At 38.2% G+C, this 14,246-nt stretch overlaps 1 protein-coding gene across 4 annotated transcripts in view; it reads right to left on the bottom strand.

Annotated features, from left to right (window-relative positions):
* Positions 1-14,246, bottom strand: part of megf11 (multiple EGF-like-domains 11) — a 487,483-nt gene that overhangs the window by 124,544 nt on the left and 348,693 nt on the right. For all 4 annotated transcript variants that reach the window (XM_072565386.1, XM_072565385.1, XM_072565387.1 and 1 more), the window contains 2 exons: positions 10,293-10,413; positions 6,398-6,534 (listed from right to left, as the gene is read on the bottom strand). In XM_072565386.1, coding sequence (XP_072421487.1) covers positions 6,398-6,534; positions 10,293-10,413 — 258 coding nt within the window. The remainder of the gene's footprint in view (positions 1-6,397; positions 6,535-10,292; positions 10,414-14,246) is intronic.

Below are 14,246 nucleotides of genomic sequence, written 5' to 3'. Positions count from 1 at the left end.
TCAGGAGTGTGATGGATTACCCTAGACAAGCTTGGATGGGTGCAGCTCCAACAACACTCAAGAAACTTGACACCATCCAGGACAAAGCAGCCTGCTTGATTGGCACCACATCCATGAACATTCACTCCCTCCATCACTGCTGCTCAATAGCAACAGTGTGTACCATTTACAAGACACACTGCAGAAATTCATCAAAAGTCCTCAGACAACATCTTCCAGACCACAACCACTTCCATCTAGAAGGTCAAGCAAGGGCAGTCAATATATAGGCTGCAAGTTCCCCTCCAAGCCACTTGGAAATATATCGCCATTTCTTCAGTGTTGATGGTCAAAATCCTCTGTAATGACATTGAGGGTGAATCTAAATTGGAGGGTCAGGTTGGCTGGATTGCTGGTTTTCAGCTTTATCTACACCAAATGGATTGCAGCGGTTCAAGAATGCAGCTCAGCATCAACTTCTCAATAGCAATCAGGAATGGGCAATAAATACTGACCCAGCTTGTACCCCATGAATTATTAAAACAAAATACCATGGTCAAACCAGTTCCTCTCCTCTGGTTTTAAAAATTACAAGAAAAAAATAAAGAAGATTTAGAAATTAAGCAGCTATTTTTCCTCACTGCACAGATTTCCTGATGACTGTGGCCCCGATGTCATCAGAATTCATTGACACACAGATAAATAATATGCTCAAGAAATGACAAATGATCTAAAGTATCCTGTAAACTCTCTTTACAATGTTAAAAAGCATCACACTCATTTATTCAAATAAGGAATACAAATGTTACAGCTAATTTTTAAAAAGCTGCAAGCTACAAAAGGACCTTGTCACCAAGTTAACTATTTTCCTCCACAAACTCTATACATACTATACATCTATTGCACCTCTAAATGGTTTAGAAGCTCGATATATTTACACTCAATTATAAACATCTAATTGCGTATGGCTCCATTTAGTGTTTGGACTGTACTGGGGGGGGTCTTCAATTCCTGCAAGTAGGGAATGTTAACACAGTCGATAATTATTAGGCTTGCTGGGTTAATTCTGTGAGTGCTCACAGATTAATGAGGATAATTTATATGAATATTAAGTAACAGATGTTATATCTTTTTGTTAAAAAAACTTGAAGTAAGTTATCACATGCACAGGATCTCGAATAATGACTGCCAGATTTAATTACATTTGTCTTAATATTCATGTGATTATATTACACAAATCTTTTACATAGGACATTTTTAACAGTTCATAATTAACTCTATTATCTGAGAATCTTATTTTTATTGCTATTCTAGGTAAATAAGACTTTAATACAGCACTTGCATTAAGCTGCAAGCATGTAGTCCCAAAATCATAGAAATCAAAATTCACTTCAGACGAAATAATTCAGCTGCAGAAAATGTGACTGCTAATTTCTACATATTACAACTCCCTACAGCTTAAGTCAATTTCACCCCCTCTCCAGACATTTGGCAGCTATGATATAAAAGATTGCCTTTCCTCCTCAAACCTATTGTAGAAGAAAAAGTGCATTGTAGGATTCCACACAAGGAAAATATTTCTCCTAGTTGAGTATTGAGTTACCACTCCAACTAACACAATTAAATCCTGTCATAGTCCTTCACTGGTAATGAAAAATATGCAAGAAGAAAAAATAACAATGTATCCGTGACATATTAAATGTTACATCTGTGTGCATTTCTACAAAACCTCACTTCCTGTTGTCATATTTTAGAACACAGAACATAGAACAGCAAAGGCCCTTTGGCCCTCAATGTTGTGCCGGTCTTTTATCCTACTCTAAGATCAGACCAATCTACATACCCTTTATTGTACTATCATCCATGTGCCTATCCAAGAGTTGCTTAAATGTCCCTAATGTATCTGACTCTAATACGGCTGCTGGCAGTGCATTCCACGCACCCACCACACTCTGTGTAAAGAACCTACCTCTAACATCTCCCCTAAACCTTCCTCCAATTATCTTAAAATTATATCCCCTTATTATAGACATTTCCACCATGCGAAAACGTCTCTGGCTATCCACGCTATCAATGCCTCTCAACATCTTGTACATCTCTATCAAGTCACCTCTCATCCTCCTTCTCTCCAACGACAAAAGCCTTAACTCCCTCAACCCTTTTTCATAAGACATTCCCCCAATCCAGGTAGCATCCTCACAAATCTCCTCTGCACCCTCTCTAAAGTTTCCACTCTTTCCTATAATGAGGCAACCAGAACTGAACACAATAGTCCAAGTGTGGTCTATCCAAGACTCTATAGAGCTGCAGCATAACCTCGTAGCTCTTAAACTCAATCCCCTGCTAATGAAAGCCAAAACGCCGTATGCTTTCTTATCAACCTGGGTGGCAACTTTGATGGATCTATGGACGTGGACCCCAAGATTCCACTGTTCCTTCATACTGACAAGAATCCTGCTTCTACCCTGTATTCTGCATTCAAATTTGACCTTCCAAAGTGAAATGAATCCAGACGGCCAGATTTCTCTGTATCCCATGCCTCCTTTCTTTCTGAATGAGCCTACCATGGGGAACCCTATCAAACACCTTGCTAAAATCCATGTACACCATATCCACTGCTCTACTTTCATCAACCTGTTTTGTCACATCCTCAAAGAATTCAATAAGGTCTGTGAGGCGTGACCTGCCCCTCACAAAGCCATGCTGACTATCTCTAATTAAACTATGGTTTTCCAAGTAATCATAAATCCTGTCTCTCAGAATCCTCTCCAAAACTTGGCACACCACAGACGTAAGACTGGCTGATCTGGAATTCCCAAGGTTGTCCCTCTTCCCTTTCTTGAACAAGAGAATAACATTTGCTATCATCCAATCATCTGGTACTACTCTAGTGGACAGTGAGGGCACAAAGATCATCGTCAAAGGTGCAGCAATCTTCTCCCTCGTTTCCTGTAGTAACTTAGGGTATATACTGTCTAGCCCAGAGGATTAATCTATCCTTATGTTTTTCAAAATTTTGAGCACCTCCTCCTTCCTAACATCAACCTGTTCTAGTATATCAGTCTGTTTCACACTGTCTTCAGAAACATCAAGGTCCCCCTCAGTAGTGAAAACTGAAGCAAAGTACTCAAGAACCTCCCCTACTTCCTCCGACTCCAGGTGCAAGTTCTCTCCACTATCCCTGATCAGCCCAACTCTCACTCTGGACATCCTCTTGTTCCTCATTTAAGTGTAGAGCACCTTAGGGTTTTCCTTAATCCGATCTCTTAAAGCTTTCTCATGCCCCCTTCCATCTCTCCTAAGTCCATTCTTCCTGGACTAGCTCTCCTAAGTCTTTAAGTAAACTTCCTTCTTCCTACATTAAAACTATACTAAGTTATAAATTCTTATCTCAAACTTAACTTGCAATCTATCTGTGTAAATGTGTCTCAATTACATACATTCACCAGTGGAGGCCCGAGATGCCTCAATTCTTCAAACTGTACTGAAGCGAAACTTCTAGACACTGTCCTAAATCGGAAAATGTTTTGTCATTCAGCTATAATCAATATAATGCATGACTCGAAAATGGAGAAAGAATTGACAGATCCTGGTCTAATTAAGATCATAGGATGTCAGAGCACAGAAGTAGGCTATTTGGCCCAGCAAGTCTGCTCTGACATTGAATGACTTCATGGCTGGTCTGACTTCAATTCCACTTTCCTATCTTATTCCCATAATCCTGGATTCCCTTATTGATTAAAAAATTGTCTATCTCAGCCTTGAATATACTTAACAACCTAGTGTGACAGCCCTCTGTACGAAAGAATTCCACAGATTTATTAACTTCAGAAAAAAAAACTGTTTTAAATGGGTGTCAATTTACTCTGGGATTACGCCCTCTGGTCCCAGATTCTCCACGCCTACCTTGGAAAACTCCTAATATTTTCACATGTTTCAATAAGGTCTCCTTGTTTTGCTAAACTCCAATGAAGGAACTGATACAGGAACAAGAGATTATGAATATAAACAAGTGAATAACACAAAGGCAGATTGCAAAATCATCTTTTGGTATGCAACGAAAAAGATTGCAAGGATGAATGTCAGTCCATTACAGGCAGAGAAAGGAGAATTTACAATGGATACACAGAGAAAACACACAATTACATTATGTATGTCTTCATGGAGGAAAATACAGAAAGGCTAGTGAACCAAGGGGCTTGTGAAATGAAGAACTGATCAAACACTGCCGGGGTCAGGGGGTTGATACAGAGTAAAACTCCCTTTACACCGTCCCCCTGTTAAACACTCCAGGGACAGGGGATTATATACAGAATGAAGCTTCCTCTACACCAACAGACAATCATCTATACCAATGGAACAATGCATTGTGGAAACCACTGAAGTAATCTGGCCCGTTCTATTATTCTCTTCTATTTATCACTTAACTGCATTTATCTGTCTGTCTTTGGTGTGAATGAGGCTGAAAACAAAGTTTTTTTTGCCTTTAAAGCATAGAGCAATTAGATTACTAGGTTGTTTAATTTTGCTTTAAGTTAATATATTGTTAATAAATTGCTAAATCCTTTGTTTAAGATACAAACCAGTGTCTGGGATTGATTATTCAAATGAGTGGTTTGGATCCTTTGGAATCAATTTTGAGGGTCTTTGAAGGTTATAATTTTACTGTTGTCAATAAAGAGGTAGAAAGGCTGATATGATTCAGCTGTCCTCTCTGTATCGCAACACGGTTTATTTCTTAAATGGTGAACATTTGGGAATCGTTGATGTCCAAAAGGACTTGGCCTTGTTCATGAATCACTAAAAGCTGTAATGTTGGTTCAGCAAATAATTAGTAGGTAAATAGCATTTTGGGGGATCTTGTGATGCAGCAGTAGAGTCCCTACCTCTAGGCCAGGAGACCTAAGGTCATGTTGCACCTACTCTGGAGGTCTGAACAAGTTGATTAAAATATCTAGCATATTGTCCTTCATGGCAAGAGGATTTGAGTCGGGTGTTTTGCTGCAATTGTGCACTATCTTGGTGAGACCTCACCAGAAGTATTGTGTACGGTTTGGGTATGCTCACTTAAGGAAGGATGTACTTGCCACAAACTAAGTCCAATGGAAATTCACCTAACAAGACTGAAGGATTAAATAGGAGAAAGTGAGGAGACTCATTCCTGATGAAGGGCTCTTGCTCGAAACGTTGATTCTCCTGCTCCTTGGATGCTGCCTGACCTGCTGTGCTTTTCCAGCACCCCACTCTAGATTGTAGGATTGTCCTCTGAGGACACAGAGAGGAAATTACACCTGTATTCTCAAAAGGTTCAAAGACTGAGGGACGATCTCATTGAAACTAATAAAGTGCTTACTGGGTTTGACAGGATGGATGTAGATAGAATGTCTCCCTGGCTGTTGAGTCTAGAATAGTGTAGATAAGTCTCAGAATATAGGATAGGCCATTGAAGAGAGACATGAGAAGGAATTTCTTCATTCAGAGGATAGTGATTCTTCACAATTCTCTACTCAGACAGCAGTGGAAATTTCTGGATTGTTTTTATTCATTCTGGGATGTTAGTTAACTAACTAGGCCAGATACTAATGACATCAAGGGATATGTGGGTAGCATGGGAAAGTGATATTCAGGTGGATAATCAGCTAAGTTCTAACTGAATGGTGGAACAGGTTCAATAGAATGAATGGTTAATTCCTGTTCCTGTGTTCCTATGACCTGAAATGTTAACACTGTTTCTCTCTACAGGTGCTGCCTGATTGCTTAAGCTTTTCCAGCTTTTAAAAAATCTTATTTCAGAGTTCGAGCTCAACAGCATTCTGTTTTTGTGATCCAGCTGCCTTCCATATGTTTAAAAATAATCAATGGATTCCCTTTAATTTGTGCAATATATTAAAGCTTGTTGGTGAACTTTGCCCTGAACAAGCCAGGATATGGTGTATATGTATTTTGCAGTGCAGTGATATATGGTGGCATTAAATCTGTACCTGTCCTACTCATTGTGAGATGATCATTTCTGTAGAAGAGATTCAAGACGACTGATAGCTGACTAGCCCATATTCCCTTTCCAAACCTTACTGAATACTAGAGAACTCAATTATCATTAATGCAAAGTGTTATCCAATAAAACTGAAGGTACATCCAAAATTATTTTAGTATCATAATAGTGTCCAGCTGGGATTCTTAAAAAATGCACCAACATTTATTGCAAGGAATCAATGCCTCCGTGTGTTGGGAACAGCAACCCCACTCTTAGGTATTAAATTTCACAACTATTTTATTTCGAGAAAAAAAGAAATGAAACAGGCCAATTTCTACCCAAAATCAGTAGAAACAATCCATTTTTACTGCCAGATTTGTGCTTCAAGAGAGGGGGTTAAAGAATATAGACCATGTTTAAATGCCGCATTAGATTTGTTCTTACCTGTCACCTGTATATCCAGCTATACAATGGCACTTTCCAGTCACATGGTCACATTGTCCTCCATTATGACAAGGGCAGTCTTGGGTACAGTTGATCCCAAATTTTCCAAATGGGCATGGCTGTGCACAGACCAATCCCTACACCAAGGGTGAAATAAAAATCTCCATTATATTTACATTTCAAACAGAATTTTCAGCTGCTTGGCATATAAATGAATAACGCTTTACTAATGAAGTAAGAAGCATATTTTTCTGGTGAAACATTGTAGATCAATGAATGTGCCCAATTATCCATCAGGCAACCTTGATATGTATTATTTAGGACCTTGAGCATAAGTTATTCATTGTACAATCACCTCAATGAATTAGTTTGCCTATTAAGATGATTCGTTTTATGTTTAACCATCTGAATACTATATGCAACCTGACAAATGCAGTAACTATTCTTTGTGAAATTTTTAAGTAAAAAATTAATGTGTTAAAAGGTATTACTAAAAGCTGACATCAGATAACCATTGAGAAATCTATTTATTTTTGTAAATTACTTGAAAATCTAGCAATAATTTTTGTACTGTTGTTAAGTATTGATAAGGAATATGTATAACAGGAATATTTATTGAGGATGAAAAGTTACTTTTTGTTCTCCTAAACAGTTGTTTGCGTTAATTGTATTTTAAATGAACAACTTTTCTGCAATGAGAAACTCAATTCTCACACTGAAGAGCATTTCCTGTTGTCTAACTAGTTGGGTTTTATACAGTATTCTAAAAGGCCATTAGAAGGATAAAACTGAAACTACTCTTTACATGCTCCTAATCTTTTATTTATAAAGATGCGTATTATAAGCATATACTGTACTTGCTAGCACAATCATCACAGTTTCAGTCTATGTCTAGTTAATGTCCATCACCTGCAAACAATTAAACATAATTAATAAACAGTTAACTTGGATGATCAATTTGGTTGTTATTTTGGATTTGATCTTGCACATGTATAGTTATTCAAAGCCTTTGTGCTGAAACTCACCTGTTTTCATAGAACCCCTGCTCAGATTGATCTGCCAGAGCATTTTGTTTGCTGCACAAGACTGCAGTGTTAGAACTGAATCACAACATACGTTGTAATGTTTGGCATGAGCCCACATTCTGGAAATTATCTTGTCAGTCATATAAATCATCTGTGTCCTCTATAGTATATAAGTCTAAGTTTGTGAATCTTGTAAATTATCCCTTAGGCACCCAACAATGATTGAATACTAGCAAAATACTTTATTTTGCAGACCTTAAAATTGAAAAGGGAATTACCTCTAATTCTAGTAGCATGTTTGATTTGGTGGAAGCATATATAGAAATATATATCTATGTTTATGGAACAGAAGAAAGTCAGGGCAGTGTCCTAGATCCAACCATCTTCAGCTCCTTCAACAATGATTTTCCATCCATTGCATGGTCAGAAGTAGGGATGTTTGCTGATGCCTGCACAATGAGCAAGTCCTCAATTTATTGAGCAGTCCTTGTCCACAGTAAGCAAAACCTAGGCTTGGCTGATAAGTGAAAAGTAACATTCACATCACACAAATAGCAGGTGATGACAGTCTCCAACACAGAAGCTAACCATCACTCCTTGACATTCAATGGCATTACCAGCACTGAATTCTCCACTATTAACTTTCTGAGCTGATGTTGACCAGAAATTGAACTGGACCAGTCAAAATAATACTATGGCTACAATAGCAGGCCAGAGGTTAGGAATTTTAAGGCAACTCACTCAACTCCTAATTTCCTAAAGCCATTTAAGAGGCACAAGTTAAGTGTGTGATGAAATACTCTCAACATATCTCATGAATACAGTTCCAACAAGACTCAGGAAAATTGGCGCCATCTAGAACCATGCAGCCCATTTGATTGGTACTCCGTCTAGCACCTTTAACAGTCACTCCTTTCACCATCGATGCACAGTGGCATCAGTGTGTACTATCTTCAAGGTGCACTGCAAACCTTCCAAACCTATCACTTCTACCATCAAAAAGGGAAGGGGCAACAGAGGTATTCGAGCACCACGACCTGCAAGTTCCCCTTCAAGCCATTCACCTGAGATAATTTAGAACTACATTGTCTTTCCTTCAATGTCACTGAATCAAAACCTCAGAACTCTCCACCTCCTAAGGGCTGCAGAATTTCCAGAATGCAGCTGACCACTACAGTCTCAAAAAGGCTGTTTGGGATGAACAATAAGTGCTGAGGCTGAGTCAGCAACGTTCATGTTTTATGAACAAAAAAGACAAAGTTCACATATGTGAAACTTTAAAGGCCAGATTCCTTCAGTTACAAACTCAAGCCAGCTGGCATCAATGGATTTAAACTACACAGTAGTGGGAATAAAATAACTCTGGGCAGTTCCTCTTTTCCTAGAGAGTAGTGGACCTCTAGACCACATTGTAGGCTGGTATGTATACTGAAGCTTTACTTTCAATTGGCAACTGGACTAATTCTGAGCTGTATCAGAGATCATTATTCAGTTTTGGAAAATAGATTTTTTTCTTCATTCCCAAGATGTGGACATCACTAGTATTTATTGTCCATTTCTAATTGCTCAAAGGGCAGTTGAGAGTCAATCACATTGCAATTGGTCTGGAACCACATGCAGGCCGGACCAGGTAAAGAGGCAGCTTTCCTTCCCTAAAGGACATTAGTCAATCAGATGGGTTTTTCTTGACAATAGTTTCATGGTTACTATTTGTTTCTTAATCCCAGATCTTTTTTTATTGAGTTCAACTTCCACCAAGGCAGGATTTGAACCTGGGTCCCCAGAACATAACCTGGGTCACTGGATTACTAGCCTAGTGATAATATCACCAGGCTACCACCTTCCCACTAATTAACAGCTAAATTGCACTTAGTCCATGGTTTCTGTGAAGACTGGTTCTGATTTGTGATTTGGGTTTGGGAGGAATTTTCCAGAGTTTCTTTTTCCAAATTGGGCCAGCTGTCTTTATTTCCTTCGCCTCAGGGGATTTCATGGTTGTGGAGGGAGAAACTGACTAGTTATGATAATGCAGATGTTATCTTTTCATATGTTTGCATAAAGTGGTTATATATATTTACCATTCTAAACCATTAGTACTGTAGATTTTGAGATAATATCCTTATTCATTTGTTTTTTGGTTGTCCCAAAACATTCATTCTTTAATGAAGGCTCAAAACGTTCTTATGAATTTCTTTCAATGTAAATGCCATTAAACTCTAACCTTCAGCATTGGCAAATTACACAATTATATAAGTAATACAAATATACCAAGATAGTCACCAAGGCAAAAAACCACAGAAAGTGCTCCAAAAGCAAAATCAAAAGTGACCAGTATTTTTGGTAGCAGATAAGTTAACATTCCAGCAAATTGAAGGGATTGCACTGACTACTGAAAGTCCAATAAAGGTTCAAATGTGCTGGAAATCCAAAGGTGACTGGTCTCTAGATCGGATAAAGCATACTAATTGAAATGCTACTTTATCCTTCTGTTTCAGATGCTGATGGACCTGATTGTATTTCAAGCATTGTTTTCTTTTATTGAAAAAAGTCCAAGCTACTATCATCAGAATCAACATTAGCCAACACTGATTACAAGATCAATTCCTCTGGTGATGAGAAAGAAAACGTACGGTGGATACTGGAAATTGGAAATGAATATCGAAATGCTGGAAATACTCAGCAAATCCAGTAGCATCTGTGGAGTTAGCAACAGAGTTAAATGTTTCAGTCATAGGACCTTTCTCTGTTTCTCCCTCCAAAAATGCTGACAGATCTGCTGAGTATTTCAAATATTTTCTGATTTTATCTTTAACAGTGAAGTTGCCTTATTAAAACAAAATTATGAAGGAAGCTTTCATCTTTAAACATACCATCCAACCAGCTGGACAAGAGCAATCTCCAGTGATATGGTGACACTTGCCACCATTCTGACATGGGCACCGTAATTCACAGTGGGCTCCATGACTGCCAGATGGGCAGCGTTCTTCACAACTGCAGATTAAAAGTGGACAATACAATTGGTCATTACAACACTGAATGGAAACTGATCAAAATTCTATTATACAGGGCATGCATTTCCTTACTTATATCTAACTGTGAATATTCAAGTCGATTAAAACCAATATTACTGAATCCGATAATGATCACTGGATCTTGTATAAATTTCATCTCAAGAATTTTCTGTGTGCCATTATATTTCAACACCAGGCTGTTTTGTGCTTGCTGGTGCTTTTTGTAATATCCCACAAGAGAGAGAGAAAAAGAACAAGGAAGAAACAGAAGGAAAAATGAAATAGAATGAAACCTTGTGCTAAAATTCTATTACGAGACATTTGAAGACACTCAGACTATTTTTCTTTTACATTGTGATTAATAATAAACAGTCCTTTAGTGTTTCATGCTGCTTTTTAATTGAATCAGCCTTAGAATTCAGTTTCAACAATTGTGGTGCTATCTTATTATGCGAAAGACAGTATATATAAGAAATTTAAAGAAGAAAAATCTTCTATGGAGTTTTTCATGTAACGTTACCAGATTTGTTCAATCACATTTGGTACTTAAATAACTAAAGTTTTAAGAGTGTAAAATTTGAAATCTTTCTCTACTTTTCGTGGGCAACTGAGTAAAGAATCTGCAATAATACTCAGATTTGACCAGTATCATTCCACACATTTTGTGGGGATCAATTTTGCCTTGTTCTGTTTTCAGGTATGAAATGGCTGCTGTGCATACATGCTGGAATAGATGTCTGGAGGCTAGTCATTTTTAGGGACACCAGTTTGGGTTACTTTTAACATTGAGGGCAGATCTTAGGTTGTTCCAAGAATAGCGGTAGGAAAGGAAATAGAATGGGTCCACATTACTATCGATTATTGGTGATGACTTCCAACTGGAAAGTGTAGGCATAGAACATTTCCAGCCAAATTTCAGAATTGATTTGCAGAACATATGTTGAACCCCTAATGCCCATAGAGGACACTTATGTTTGTTTTTGATGGCTGTTAGGGTGTTAATAAATTTCAGGCATGCTAATATGGTATCAGATTTACTAGCCTTGGAGAGCACAGTCACTCCAAACCGATGCTTTTTACCTCTGTCCTGTCCATGACAAACTATGCCACAGAATGAAGTTTTACTTGATTCATTTTCAAAAATGTGTACATCTGGCTGAATACCTGCATACTGGCTCAAAATTAACTTTGATCTACTATAAGAAAATTACTGCATTTAGAATTAGCCCAATGGTAGTGGAAGAAGGAATTTAATCACTTTAATTATGCTGTAAAATATTTAACAGTAGCGTACATCATGTTCAACCAGTACCTAGAAAGCCTTTCACAAACTGTGCAGATACATACATATGCCTCTGGTACAGGAAAAACAACTCTATTTTATTTTGACATTTGTGTCACTTTGTGGTTCTGTTATATTATCTTGATTCTTTCAGTTGAAAACCTGTGGTAAGGAAGTGATATTCAGTCACAAACATGACGCTCGCCTCTAATGAGTAAAAATGCATTCGGATATGCTACATGTGAATATCTGCAGTCTACTTAAAAAACTAAAATAAAGTTTGTGAGAAGATTTGTAGCTCGGGTGCTCGTTGTTGTGGTTCTGTTCGCCGAGCTGGGAATTTGTGTTGCAGACGTTTCGTCCCCTGTCTAGGTGACATCCTCAGTGCTTGGGAGCCTCCTGTGAAGTGCTTCTGTAATCTTTCCTCCGCTATTTGTAGTGGTTTGAATCTTCCGCTTCCAGTTGTCAGTTCCAGCTGTCCGTTGCAGTGGTCGGTATATTGGGTCCAGGTCGATGTGCTTATTGATTGAATCTATATTCAACAGATTCAATCAATAAGCACATCGACCTGGACCCAATATACCGACCACTGCAACGGACAGCTGGAACTGACAACCGGAAGCGGCAGATTCAAACAACTATAAATGGCGGACGAAAGCTCACAGAAGCGCTTCACAGGAGGCTCCCAAGCACTGAGGATGTCACCTAGACAGGGGACGAAATGTCTACAACACAAATTCCCAGCTCAGCGAACAGAACCACAATAACTAAAATAACTAAATAACTAACTAAATATCTAACACTTTCCAGTTGGAAGTCATCACCAATGATTGATAGAACCACAATAACTAAAATAATTAAATAACTAACTAAATATCTAACATTTTCCAGTTGGAAGTCATCACCAATGATTGATGTGGACCCATTCTCTTCCCTTTCCTACCGCTATTCTTGGAACAACCTAAGATCTGCCCTCAATGTTAAAAGTAACCCAAACTGGTGTCCCTAAAAATGACTAGCCTCCAGGCATCTATTCCAGCATGTATGCACAGCAGCCATTTCATACCTGAAAACAGAACAAGGCAAAATTGATCCCCACAAAATGCGTGGAATGATACTGGTCAAATCTGAGTATTACTGCAGATTCATTACTCAGTTGCCCACAAAAAGTAGAGAAAATTTTCAAATGTTACACTCTTAAAACTTTAGTTATTTAAGTAACAAATGTGATTGAACAAATCTGGTAATGTAACTTGTGCACGTTACAGAAATCAATTCTGAGACTTGCATTCCTCAGAATCATGCATAATGCTTTTTGTGAAAAGTGGTTCTCTTGGTGACTTATTCCAGTTCTACTATGTAGGTGCTTTTACTACAGATTCTGCACTGTACTGTAAAGTGTGTTTTCCCCACTTCCCAATGGAGATCTCAGTCATGTAGTTTTAACCTTAACTAGATGATATCTTCAGTCATGTTGGATTAGACATTGGTATTGCATCACAAAGTGGGTTTGCAGTTTCAAATATATACTAATCTCAAAAGACAAATAAGGAAACATAGATGCCCCATTGTGGTGCAGGAAGAAAAATGTGAAGGGATCATGCTAACTCAAGACCATTTTATTATATCTCTTCACATCAATTATAAATTGGAAGCAGTAGTAATATTCTGCCAAACTGAAAATACTGAATTCTCAAAATCATGAACAGGCTGGACAGGGGAGATGGGGAAACGCTGTTGCCACAATAAAAGGGACAAGAAGAAGGAGGCATGGATTTAAAGTTTAAAAATCACACAACAAGTTATAGTCCAACAGGTTTATTTGGAAGCAGTAGCTTTCAGAGTGCTGCTCCTTCGTCAAGTAGCTATGGAGCAGGATCATAAGACACAGAATTTGGAGCAAAAGATTACAGTGTAATGCAACTGAAATGGTATATTGAACAAACCTAGATTGCTGTTAAGTCTTTCATCTTTTAGGATGGGTTGCAGGTTTTGGTTCATTAATATGTAAATCCCAGAACTTCTTGTATGTCATATTCTCAAGATAACTTAAGGTTTTATAAAAAAAGGTGCCATCTCAGCTCAGACAATGCATTAAAGATGTGAAGTTAGAGTCTGCCTGTAAGCCAATCTTGAGTCAGACTGGTTCTATTTCGAAAGTAGGAATTTATAAAATATTACATGGAATGTCTGCACTGACTGCCAGCAAATTGTGTGCTTTTTGAGCAAAGTAGAATGTATCTGTAAATGTAAATTCATCCCATAGACTTATATGTGTGTGTGTGCTTGCATGAGAAAGAGAGAGAGGGAGAGTGAGAGTGTGTGCATGTGAGTGTGTGTAGTATATGTGTGTGCAAATGAGAGAGAATGTGTGTATGAGAGAGGGTCTGCGTGTGTGCGTGCGCGTGTGCACACGTAAGAGAGTGTACAGTGTTGTGGGGTCACCTGTAGTGTGACTTGAACCCAAGACTAATTGGTCTTGTGGCAGACATGGAGAAATTCAGAGAAATGAGACTCTGGGAATTCTTCCA

This window comes from Chiloscyllium punctatum, chromosome 48 (genome assembly GCF_047496795.1).
Source record: "Chiloscyllium punctatum isolate Juve2018m chromosome 48, sChiPun1.3, whole genome shotgun sequence".
Classification (NCBI taxonomy): Eukaryota; Metazoa; Chordata; class Chondrichthyes; order Orectolobiformes; family Hemiscylliidae; genus Chiloscyllium; species Chiloscyllium punctatum.
This window is presented reverse-complemented; position numbering and strand designations above follow the sequence as displayed.